Genomic DNA, 13,118 nt, shown 5'->3' on the forward strand with positions numbered 1-13,118 from the left:
ATGACAACTACAGGGAAAAAACTATTAAAAATTCCAACATATGGAGGCTAACCAACATGCTTCTGAATAACCAACAAATCACAGAAGAAATCAAAATCTGCAAAGAAATGAATGAAAATGAAAACACAACAACCCAAAACCTATGGGATACTGTAAAAGCAGTGCTAAGGGGAAGGTTCACAGCAATAAAAGATTACCTCAAGAAACAAGAAAAAAGTCAAATAGATAACCTAACTCTAAACCTAAAGCAACTAGAAAAGGAAGAAATGAAGAACCCCAGGGTTAGTAGAAGGAAAGAAATATAAATGAGGGCAGAAGTAAATGCAAAAGAAGCAAAAGAGACCATAGCAAAAACCCGTAAAGCCAAAAGCTGGTTCTTTGAGAAGATAAATAAAATAGACAAACCATTAGCCAGACTCATCAAAAAACAAACGAGAAGAATTAGATCAAAAAAATTAGAAACGAAAATGGAGAAATCACAACAGACAACACAAAAAGACAAAGGACCATAAGAAACTACTATCAGCAAGTATATGCCAATAAAATGGACAACTTGTAAGAAATGGACAAATTCTTAGAAAAGTATAACTTTCCAAAACTGAACCAGGAAGAAACAGAAAATCTTAACAGACCCATCACAAGCACAGAAATTGAAACTGCAATCAGAAATCTTCCAGCAAACAAAAGCCCAGGACCAGACAGCTTCACAGATGAATTCTACCAAAAATTTAGAGAAGAGCTAACACCTATCCTACTCAAACTCTTCCAGAAAATTGCAGAGGAAGGTAAACTTCCAAACTCATTCCATGAGGCCACCATCACCCTAATCCCAAAACCAGACAAAGATGCCACAAAAAAAGAAAGTTACAGGCCAATATCACTGATGAACATAGATGCAAAAATCCTTAACAAAATCCTAGCAAACAGAATTCAACAACATATTAAAAAGATTATACATCATGACCAAGTGGGCTTTATCCCAGGGATGCAAGGATTCTTTAATATCCACAAATCAATCAATGTAATACACTACATTAACAAATTGAAAGATAAAAAGCATATGATTATCTCAATAGATGCAGAGAAAGCCTTCGACAAAATTCAGCATCCATTTATGATAAAACCCCCCAGAAAGCAGGACTAGAACGAACATACTTCAACATAATAAAAGCTATATATGACAAACCCACAGCAAACATTATCCTCAATGGTGAAAAATTGAAAGCATTTCCCCTAAAGTCAGGAACAAGACAAGGGTGCCCACTCTCACCACTACTATTCAACATAGTTTTGGAAGTTTTGGCTACAGCAATAAGAGAACAAAAAGAAGTAAAATGCTCACTGTTTGCAGCTGACATGATCCTCTACATAGAAAACCCTCAAGACTCCAACAGAAAATTACTAGAGCTAATCAATGAATATAGTAAAGTTGCAGGATATAAAATTAACGCACAGAAATCCCTTGCATTCCTATACACTAACAATGAGAAAACAGAAAGAGAAATTAAGGAAGCAATTCCATTCACCATTGCAACGAAAAGAATAAAATACTGGGAATATATCTACCTAAAGAAAGAAAAGACCTATATATAGAAAACTATAAAACACTGATGAAAGAAATCAAAGAGGACACAAATAGATGGAGAAATATACCATGTTCATGGATCAGAAGAATCAGTATAGTGAAAATGAGTATACTAGAAAAAGCAATCTATAGATTCAATGCAATCCCTATCAGGCTACGAACAGTTTTTTCCACAGAACTAGAACAAATAATTCCACAATTTGTATGGAAATATGGACCTGGAGGAATCAACAGTATGGTACTGGCACAAAGACAGAAATATACATCAATGGAACAAAACAGAAAGCCCAGAGATAAATCCATGAACCTATGGACACCTTATATTTGACAAAGGAGGCAAGAATATACAATGGAGAAAAGACAATCTCTTTAACAAGTGGTGCTGGGAAAACTGGTCAACCACTTGTAAAAGACTGAAACTAGAACACTTTCCAACACTATACACAAAAATAAACTCAAAATGTATTAAAGATCTAAACATAAGATCAGAAACTAAAACTCCTAAAGGAAAACATAGGCAAAACACTCTCTGATATAAATCACAGCAGGATCCTCTATTGACACCTCTCAGAGTAATGGAAATAAAAGCAAAAATAAACAAATGGGACCTAATTAAACTTAAAGCTTTTGCACAATGAAGGAAACTATAAGCAAGGTAAAAAGACAGCCTTCAGAATGGGAGAAAATAATAGCGAATGAAGCAACTGACAAAGAATTAATCTCAAAAATATACAAGCAGCTCCTGCAGCTCAATTCCAGAAAAATAAATGACCTAATCAAAAAATGGGAAAAAGAGCCAAACAGACATTTCTACAAAGAAGACATATAGATGGCTAACAAACACATGAAAAGATGCTCCACATCACTCATTATCAGAGAAATGCAAATCAAAACCACAATGAGGTACCATCTCACTCATGCTGGTCAGAATGGCTGCTATCCAAAAGTCTACAAACAATAAATGAGGGTGTGGAGAAAAGGGAACCCTCTTACACTGTTGGTGGGAATGCAAACTAGTACAGCCACTATGGAGAACAGTGTGGAGATTCCTTAAAAAACTGGAAATAGAACTGCCATATGACCCAGCAATCCCACTGCTGGGCATACACACCGAGGAAAGCAGAAATGAAAGAGACATGTGTACCCCAATGTTCATCGCAGCACTGTTTACAATAGCCAGGACATGGAAGCAACCTAGACATCCATCAGCAGATGAATGGATAAGAAAGTTGTGGTACATTTACACAATGGAGCATTACTCAGCCATTAAAAAGAACACATTTGAATCAGTTCTAAGGAGGTGGATGAAACTGGAACCTATTATACAGACTGAAGTAAGTCAGAAAGAAAAACACCAATACAGTATATTAATGCATATATATGGAATTTAGAAAGATGGTAATGATAACCCTGTATGAGAGACAGCAAAAGAGACATAGATGTATAGAACAGATTTCTGGACTTTGTGGGAGAAGCGAGGGTGGGATGATTTGAGAGAATAGCATTGAACCACGTATATTATCATATGTGAAACAGATCGCCAGTCCAGGTTCTATGCATGAGACAAGGTGCTCAGGGCTAGTGCAGTGGGATGACCCTGAGGGTTGGGATGGGAAGGGAGGTGGGAGGGGGGTTCAGGATGGGGAACACATTACACCCATGGCTGATTCATGTCAATGTATGGCAAAAACCACTACAATATTATAAAGTAATTAGTTTTCAATTAAAATAAATAAATTAAAAAAATTTTTAATTATGCCCACGAGGAAGTCATATGGACTCAGTATAATAAAGCATTAGAGCTAAGTACAGCATTTATTGGTTTTGACTGATGCTCCACTGCCTAAAATGCTAACATGGGAACACAGTCTTCATTATTCTCCACTAGTAGTGGGTATAAATACTGGGTTCAAATCCTAGCCTTGCTATGTAGTTTCTGAGGAACTTTGGGGAAGTTATTTAACTACATTGTGTACCCAACTGACTGACTGGATTGTTGTGAATATTAGGATGGATTACTAACCGCAAACAAAGGTCCATCTAGTCAAGGCTATGGTTTTTCCAGTGGTCATGTATGGATGTGAGAGTTGGACTGTGAAGAAAGCTGATTGCCAAAGAATTGATGCTTTTGAACTGTGGTGTTGGAGAAGACTCTTGAGAGTCCCTTGGACTGCAAGGAGATCCAACCAGTCCATTCTAGAGGAGATCAATCCTGGGTGTTCATTGGAAGGACTGATGCTAAAGCTGAAACTCCAATACTTTGGCCACCTCATGCGAAGAGCTGACTCACTGGAAAAGACTCTGATGCTGGGAAGGATTGGGGGTGGGAGGAGACGGGGACGACAGAGAATGAGATGGCTGGATGGCATCACCGACTCGATGGACATGAGTTTGAGTGAACTCCAGGAGTTGGTGATGGACAGGGAGGCCTGGCGTGCTGCGATTCATAGGGTCGCAGAGTCGGTTATGACTGAGCGACTGAACTGAACTGAACTGAACTAACTGCAAAACACACTGAATAATACGTGGCACACTGTTGTTGTTCAGTCACTCAGTCGTGTCCCGACTCTTTGTGACCCCATGAACTGTAGCACGCTAGGCTTCCCTGTCCTTCACCATCTCCCAGAATTTGCTCAAACTCATGTCTATTGAATGGGTGATGCCATCCAACCATCTCATCCTCTGTCGTTCTCTTCTCCTCTTGTCTTCAGTCTTTCCCAGCATCAGAGTCTTTTCCAATGAATCGGTTCTTCGCATCAGGTGGCCAAAATATTGGAGCTTCAGCTTCAGCATCAGTCCTTCCAACGAATATTCAGGACTGATTCCCTTTAGGATTGACTGGTTTGATCTCCATGCAGTCCAAGGGACTCTCAAGAGTCTTCTCCAACACCACAGTTCAAAAGCATCAATTCTTCAGTGCTCAGCCTTTTTTATTGTTCAGCTCTCACACCCGTACATGACTACTGCAAAAACCACAGCTTTGACTATACTGACCTTTGTTAGCAGAGTGATGTCTCTGCTTTTTAATAAGCTGTCTAGGTTTGTCATGTGGCACATAGTAGGTATTTTAAATAATGGTTATCTATTATTATGATTATGATTCTCATTGTTATCATATACCTACTACTTGGCCAAGAAAGCTTTTAGGTGCTGCAGGTACAGAAACAATATGTAGTTGCTGCTCTGAAGTTGATAATTTAGTGGGGGAGACAGAAAGAAATATATTGTTATATAGTGTGATACACAAAATATAGTTGTACTAACTACACTTGTTTGAAAGGAAAAGGTAATTCATCCTGTGACATCCTAGTGTTAGTCACAGAAAACTCAAGAAAGGTGAAGACACTTGTGAAGGGTGTTGGGATAGGCATGAATTTGTCAGAAACAGAAAATGTGGGAATAAGTGGGGGTGAGAGCATTCTCAATAAAGAAAAAAACAGGGATGGTGCAGCACAGTGTATTTGGGACCTATAAATCTTTTGGTAGCTAGGGTGTAAGTAAAGTAACTGGGGTAAAACAGTAGATGAGATTAGGTCATTTGGTAGGGACAATAGGTGGAGAGTGGAGAGAAGTTATATGAAATGTCAGCTTTCAGTGAAATCACACAACTAAGTTTAGGAATTTTAAGAAGTCATTTTTAAAAAAATTTAAATATAGTTGGTATACATAATTATATAAGTCACAGGTGTACAATGCAGTGATTCACAATTTTTAAAGGTAATATTTTATTTATAGTCATTATAAAATATAGGCTATATACACTGTGCTGTACAATATATCCTTGTAACTTACTTACATATAAGTTTGAACCTTTTAATCCCCTCTCGATATTGCCCCTCCCCACCTGCCTCCCCACACTGGTAACCACTAGTTTGTTCTCTATATCTGTGAGTTTGCATATTTTTTGTTATACTCACTAGAGTTCGTTGATTTTTTTCAGATTCCACACATATAAGTGGTATCATACAGTATTGGTCTTTCTCTGCCTGACTTGCTTCACTTAGCTAATACCCTCCAAGTCCATCCAAATGGCAAAACTTCATTCTTTTGTACGGTTGAATAATATTCTATTGGATATATATAGCAGGTCTTTAACCATTCATCTGTTGATGGACACGTAAGAAGTCATTTATTTAATTGAGATATAATTCACATACCATAAAATTCACATTCAAAATTGTACAAATTAGAGTTTTAGTATATTCACAAGGTTGTAAAACCATAACTGCTATCTAATTCTAGAACATTTTCATTACTCCAAAAAGAAACCTAAAACTCATTAGGAGACACATTCCATTTCCTTTCACCCTCATCCTCTGATGACCATGAATCTACTTTTCTGTGTCTATGGATTTGTTTATTCAGGACATTTCATATAAATAGCATCAAGGATATTTAGCCTTTTTGTCAGGATTCTTTCACTTAATAAAATGTTTTCAAGGTTCTTCCATGTTGTAGCATTTATCAGTACTTCATTCATTTTTATGGCCAAATATTATTCCATTGCATGGATAAACCAATTTGTTTATCCATTCACCCATTGATGAACATTTAGGTTATTTCTACTTTTTGGCTGCTATGAATAATGCTAGTGGAACATCTGTGTACAAGTTTTTGTGTGAATGTATGTTTACAATACTCAAGTACAAACCTCAAGTAGAACTGCTGAGTCATGTGGTTAACTCCATGTTTGACTTTTTGAGGAACTGTCAAACTGTTTTCCCCAATGAATGCATCATTTTATATTTCCACCATCAGAATATGAGAGTTATAATTTCTCCATTTCCTTGTCAACACTTGTTATTCTCTGTCTTCATTCATTTCTTCCTTTTCTCATTTCTTTTATTGTTATAATACACATAACATAAATCTTACCATCTTAACCATTTAAAAGTGTACAGTTCAGTGGTATTGAGTACATGCAAAGTATTGTGCAATCATCACCACTTAACCAACCTCCAGAATACTTTTCATGCTGCAAAAGTGAAACTCTGTACCAATTAAACAATAACTCCTCATTTCTCTCTCCTTCTAGCCAGTGACAACCACTCCTCTACTTTCTGTCTCTATGAATTTGTCTACTCTAGGTACCTCATGTAGGTGGAATATTACAATACCTGTCTTTTTGTGACTGTTTTCATTTATCATGTCTTCAAGATTCATCCATATTGTACCATGTATCAGAATTCCTTCTCAATTTTAGGATTAATAATACTTCATTGTATGCAGATAATACATTTTGTTTATCCATTCACTTGTGGACGGGCATTTGGGTTGTTTCTACTTTTGGACTATTGTGAAAAATGCTGCTGTGAACATGAGTATACAAGCATCTGTTTGAGTCTCTGTTTTCACTTTTTTTGAGTATATGCCCAGAAGTGATTTTAGGAGAAATTGCCACACTGTTTTCCACAGCAATTATATAATTTTACATTCCCACCCAGAGTGCACAAGGGTTACAATTTCTTCGTATTCTTACTGATACTTTTTTGCTTGCCCTCATTCATTTTAAAAATAAATTTAAAGCTACTTTGAATTGTAATTGCTATGAAAACAAAAGAAAAGCTACATATTAGAGTTCTTTTTGTTATTTAAAAAACTTCAAAAATTGTGAAAATCAAATGAGGTTATATACATGAAAACATTTTATAAGTTAAAAAGCTTTAAAAATGTTAATGTAATATTAAAACTCTTAACAGCATTTCCAGACTGGATATTCATATTAATATTCTTAGGGGGAATAGTATTTGGCTTTTCAATGATCAGAACTGCTCTGGCTTGATTCTGTGTATGTGCATGTGTGTGTGTATGTGCATACCTTTTAATTTTCTTTCATAGAAAGAAGTTTTAAAGATGTTTTAAATGGTTTCTACTTTAAACTACTAGTCACACTTCACTACTAAAATGTGGAAATGAAGATTTCATAATACTCTCAGTATTTTAAACATATATATGAATCACTAAAAAAGACTACGTCAGCAAAATGCAGAAAAAATATGAAGTCATATTCATGATTTATCATGTATATATTTTTAAAAATCTCAATCTTTAGTGGTTATATTGGTAGCTATATTTTAATAAGCATATTTATATAACTTGTGGCATTAAGATTATCAATAAAAGTCTTAGTAAAAGCAAAATTTTTAAAGCTTAACTTTAAAGTCCTTACTGTTTAATTTCTTTAAAAAGAGATATTTTCAAAGATTACTAGGTTGACCTCAACTAAAACTGAGCCAAAATTTAGAAAGGAAAGGACTAACCATATACAAGTCAGTACTTTTTAGCAAACAGGATGCTGTGTGCATGTTGTCATCTTTCTCCCATTTACATGAACAAGACTGTCAACCACAATCCCTGTTGTCCTCATCCATTCCTTATACCGTTCCTTGTTTCAGTCACATAATCCAGGACTGGCAGGTCAGGAGAATCATTCTCTGTAAAGAGACCGGTGTAAGGGAGAGCTCATAAGCCAAACGGGGACAATCAGAATGCTTCCCTAGAAATGAGCTATGGACTATGGAGAAGGGGTTCTCTTTCCTTTCAGTTGGTGAAACTAGCAATATTACAGCCATTTAAAATATAAAGCAAATATTATTTGCTAATTCCTTGTTTTCCAGGCGGAAGCTCATCAGCAGTAGGAGAAAAGTGGATTATTATGCTACATTTGATTAAAGGCAGACCGAGGTACAGGTGAGAGAAAATATCGACCAGCAGCAATAATGGTGCTATGCCCCTGATTTTGTCCTGCTTAGACTTCTTAGGGATGTGAGTCAATAATTTCCCTTTTTACTTTAGCTATCTGAGTTACGTTTCTGTGATCCTGTACGTAAAGGAGTCTCAAAATATAAATATCATTGATCTGATTTGTTTTCATTAAAAAGAGATTTACTACATTTATGCTTAAAATCAAAACCACTTTGATGGCAAACATTATAAACATTCTTTGGAAAAACATTTATTTATGTAGGTAAATAGTTTAAAGATATTTTTCATTTTCTTTCCATTTAAAACAGTGGAATTTAAAGCAGATGAAGTCCCAAAACCACTATTAGTGCAAACATTGCTGAATAGCAGGGTTGTGGGGACAGGGTGTGATAGCTATTCAAATCGCTTTTCAATATCAACTACAGTGCACACAGTTATAATGTCACATGATACTTCTCAATTAGTGTCATTCTCTGTGCTAGTTGCTCAGTCACGTCTGACTCTTTGTGACCCCATGGACTGTAGCCCGCCATGTTCCTCTGTCCATGGGATTCTCCAGGCAAGAAAACTGGAGTGGGTTGCCATTCCCTTCTCCAAGGGATCTTCCTGACCCAGGGATTGAACTCAGGTCTGCCTGTCTTGCAGGCAGATTCTTTACCATCTGAGCCACCTATGCAATAGCAATAAGTGGTCTTAAGGAAACAGCCAAACACTGAATTCCTGAACTAAGATTACATTGACTATATAAAGACATCTGGGATAGTTAAAAAAAAAAAAAGACAATTTTGACTACAGTAACTAGTAAGACTTATTTCAGCATTACATTTACTCAAACTACACACACTTTGGTCTTTTCTATTCTGAATGCCCATCAAGGCAGGTATACCTGTTATTTGCTGTGGGAAGCAGATTCCCCAGCCAGAGAAACAACGTAATGTCTAATATGATAAAGAAAAAGGAAGCGAGCTATCTATCCTAGGTAAGATGTGTTTCCGCCATTTATCTTGGGGTTCTTACATCATATAGCTCCCCTACCATCTTGCTTGCTAGACACTGACAGACCCCAACTGTTTTCAACACTACTTCTTCGATATTTTTATTATCTCTTATCTCTCACTGTTGTGAAGCAACAGTCAGAACTGGACATGGAACAACAGACTGGTTCCAAACAGGGAAAGGAGTACGTCAAGGCTGTTTATTGTCACCCTGCTTATTTAACTTCTGTGCAGAGTACATCATGAGAAATGCTGGGCTGGAGGAAGCACAAGCTGCAATCAAGATTGCCGGGAGAAATATCAATAACCTCGGACATGCAGATGACACCATCGTTATGGCAGAAAGTGAAGAAGAACTAAAGAGCCTCTTGATGAAAGTGAAAAAGGAGAGTGAAAAAATTGGCTTAAAGCTCAACACTTAGAAAACTAAGATCATGGCATCCGGTTCCATCACTTCATGGCAAATAGATGGGGAAACAGTGGAAACAGTGGCGACCTTTATTTTTCTGGGCTCCAAAATCACTGCAGATGGTGACTGCAGCCATGAAATTAAAAGACACTTGCTCCTTGGAAGAAAAACTATGACCAACCTAGACAGCATATTAAAAAGCAGAGACATTACTTTGTCAACAAAGGTTCATCTGGTCAAGGCTATGGTTTTTCCAGTGGTCATGTATGGATGTGAGAGTTGGACTATAAAGAAAGCTGAGCGCCCAAGAATTGATGCTTCTGAACTGTGGTGTTGGAGAAGACTCTTGAGAGTCCCTTGGACTGCGAGGAGATCCAACCAGTCCACCCTAAAGGAGATCAGTCCTGGGTGTTCTTTGGAAGGACTGATGTTGAAGTTGAAGCTCCAGTACTTTGGCCACCTCATGAGAACAGCTGACTCATTTGAAAAGACCCTGATGCTGGGAAAAATTGAAGGCAGGAGGAGAAGGGGACGACAGAGGATGAGATGGTTGGATGGCATCATTGACTCAATGGACATGGGTTTGGGTGGACTCTGGGAGTTGGTGATGGACAGGGAGGCCTGGCATGCTGCAGTTCATGGGGTCGCAAAAAATCGGACACGACTGAGCAACTGAACTGAACTGAACTGACTCCTGTGATCAAAGTCTCCAACAGTGGACTAATCACAGTTTTCTGACACTGTTTTTTCCTGTCCTATACTTTCTAGCCAGTATGCCAGCCAGTGGTCAAGGACTGGTTGTTGTTATTGGCTCGCTAAGTCATGTCTGACTCTCTGTGACCCCATGAACTACAGCACGCCAGGCTTCCCTGTCTTTCACTATCTCCCAGAGTTTGCTCAAACTCATGTCCATTGAGTAGGTGATATCATCCATCCATCTCATCCTCTGTTGTCCCTCTGTCTCATCCTCTGTCACCAAGGACTTGTAATTACCCTGAATGGAATACCAGTTCAGCAAGAACTGGAAAAATGGAACAAATGAAAAAACCTGTTTTTGGAATTGTTCAGTTGGGGAATTGAGATCAATTCTTGCTCAACTAGTCGAAATCCAACCTTTAATCCATTATGTTGTTCCGTAGCAGGAGACAGGCAAATCACTGGCAGATAAGGAATTCCCTTAGAGGGCAGGAAACTCTGCTGGATATGCCTTGAATATAATTAAAGTTTTCTTGCTTTCTAGTATCCTTTTGTTTAACACTAATAAATCTCCTCTCATCTCAGTGATAAGTAGGCTGAGGTGGTTACTTTTATTCCTGGCAACCACAATCATGGTCACTGCACAGTCTGAGAAAAGGGTATAAATGTCTTTTGAATAGATATATCCAGGACAAATGCCAACTGAGCTGGTTCTGTTTAAAGCCTGCATAACTTGATTTCTTTAGCCAAATCAGTATGCTGCAAACTGTACTCTCCTACTAACATTAAGAATGTGACTAGTTAAATTTAAATTTCAGAAGTCTGTTCTTTACTACAAAGTTGAAAATACAGATTCTTCAGTTTGGAAAAACAGAGAATATAACTCAAAAGGATAATTACTCTGTGTACATTAAATATGTCTGTGTTGAGACCACAGTGGTATACAGGCAACTACGGGACTATAAACAAGTTGTGATCTGAGAGCCTGGTAAATCCAGTTGTTTAGAACTTGCTACATATTCTTCCATTAAAACATTCATAAATCACATTTACTGGACATTTACTGCTTGTCCAGAGCTGTGCTGAGTGCTTACTTAGTCTGAATGAATCTATAAAGGGTGAACTCTTCTATTTCACATTTATGAGGAAACGGATGCACAGATTGATTAGGTAATTAGTTCAGGGTCATACGGCTAGAAAGGGGCAGGGCAGAATCTGGACCTCAGCAAGTAGACCATTTCTAAAGTCTGCCTTAGACTGAGACTTAACCGTCACTAATTTCATCTCTTGCTGGACAGGTTCAGAGGCTAGACTATTTATCTTGGAGTAGTAAAGTAGTAATTACTAGTAATAGTAACCTTAGTTATGGGACATAAATGAAACCATAGGGTAGGATAGGGAGAAACATTTTTCCTTTTTCTTAAGAGAATCTAGGCATTGACTGAAAAAATTTATAAGGCATGATTTATCTGTTCTGTATTTCTAAAACAGATCAACCTGAAAAATTTCTATTTTCTTTCCTTTCCATCAACTTGTGTGTATGATGACAAAGGTGACAAAGGAGGTACTCTTTCACATATCTTTTTAATTCACTGCATTTTTTAAAACTAATTTTTACAAGCTAAGAATTAATTTTTACAAGCTAGAACCAAGAAGTAAGTCTTGGTTATATAAGACCTATCATCCTTTTTAAAAACTTAGATTTTTAAGAAGATTAAATAATCACTCAGAAGTAGCAAACAAATACTATTTATTTGGTAATTATCTGGCATTTTCTTTAGTTTTATAGACTTACTAAAATTCAGTGATAGTCATTTTTGTAGGAAAATAGCCAGGTTCTCTTCTCCCTTATCAAGTAAACTGTTTTGGTTCAAAGTTACGTACTCTTAGTTTCCAAACTGTTATAAACACAAGCTAATTGAGTAACAGTGTATTTTCTGATCAGTATTTATTCCTACATTAACCTCAGTTTTGCTCTTTGTTCAGTGCAAACAGATTTAGACTACTTCTTCCTACAGTTACATAAGTCTGTCTCACTACTTAGGGCTAAAAAAAAAGTTTATGTTTATACTTTAAAAGAGAAAAGAACCGTCTTTACTGAAAGTTCTTGGCTTAGGCTTAATATGTACCTAATATTCTAAATAAAAGCACACTCTTTCCTTGGATGGAACATTTTCTTCTTCATCTCAGACTTTCCCCTTAAAGCAAGGCTCCTTAACTTTTTATGTAAACATGATTCCTAAAGTGACAGAAGTCCTTTAACAAGGTGGTTGATTCCACTTATCATATCTAGCTAAATGTAGTTGCAGCTGGTTTTCTAGTGGTAGTGGTGATAGGTTATAGTGAGTCACCCTACTCCAACCAGTGCCCCTTGTGACCAATGGCATGTGCTCATGAGGTAATGGGTCAGAATTCAGGCTCCAGGCTGTGGTTGAGGAACAGCTTTTCTGTAAGACAATGTTAACTGTTACTGGAATTCTACCCTAAAACTTGGCACCACCTTGCAGCTGAATGTTTCTCAACATTTACAGACAATGACGTGCGCTCAAACTTGCTAAGTGAGATACATCAAGAAAGTACTGGAGGTCCTAGGGGTTCTCCCCTTGGTAGTCATCTACTAACTTCTTAAAAGGGTGATACCTAAATGGGATCTTAAAGAATATGAAATCAGCCTGGCCAATAACATTGGGGAAGGAAGTTCCATGCAGAAGAATACAAACTTTCAAAG

At 37.2% G+C, this 13,118-nt stretch overlaps 1 protein-coding gene across 3 annotated transcripts in view; it reads right to left on the reverse strand.

The window, feature by feature from the left end:
* The window catches only part of WASHC3 (WASH complex subunit 3), a 59,237-nt gene that overhangs the window by 6,411 nt on the left and 39,708 nt on the right, over positions 1-13,118 (reverse strand). The window contains exon 7 of one of the 3 annotated variants that reach the window (XM_055396611.2): positions 3,923-8,019. The exons of the other annotated variants lie outside the window; for them this stretch is intronic. Within the exon in view, the coding sequence (XP_055252586.1) occupies positions 8,013-8,019 (7 nt within the window). The 3' untranslated portion in view covers positions 3,923-8,012. Of the gene's footprint in view, positions 1-3,922; positions 8,020-13,118 lie in introns of those variants that run through there. 3 annotated transcript variants of the gene reach the window in all.

This window comes from Moschus berezovskii, chromosome 6 (genome assembly GCF_049115385.1).
Source record: "Moschus berezovskii isolate FMDL1 chromosome 6, NW_MosBer_1.0, whole genome shotgun sequence".
Taxonomy (NCBI): domain Eukaryota; kingdom Metazoa; phylum Chordata; class Mammalia; order Artiodactyla; family Moschidae; genus Moschus; species Moschus berezovskii.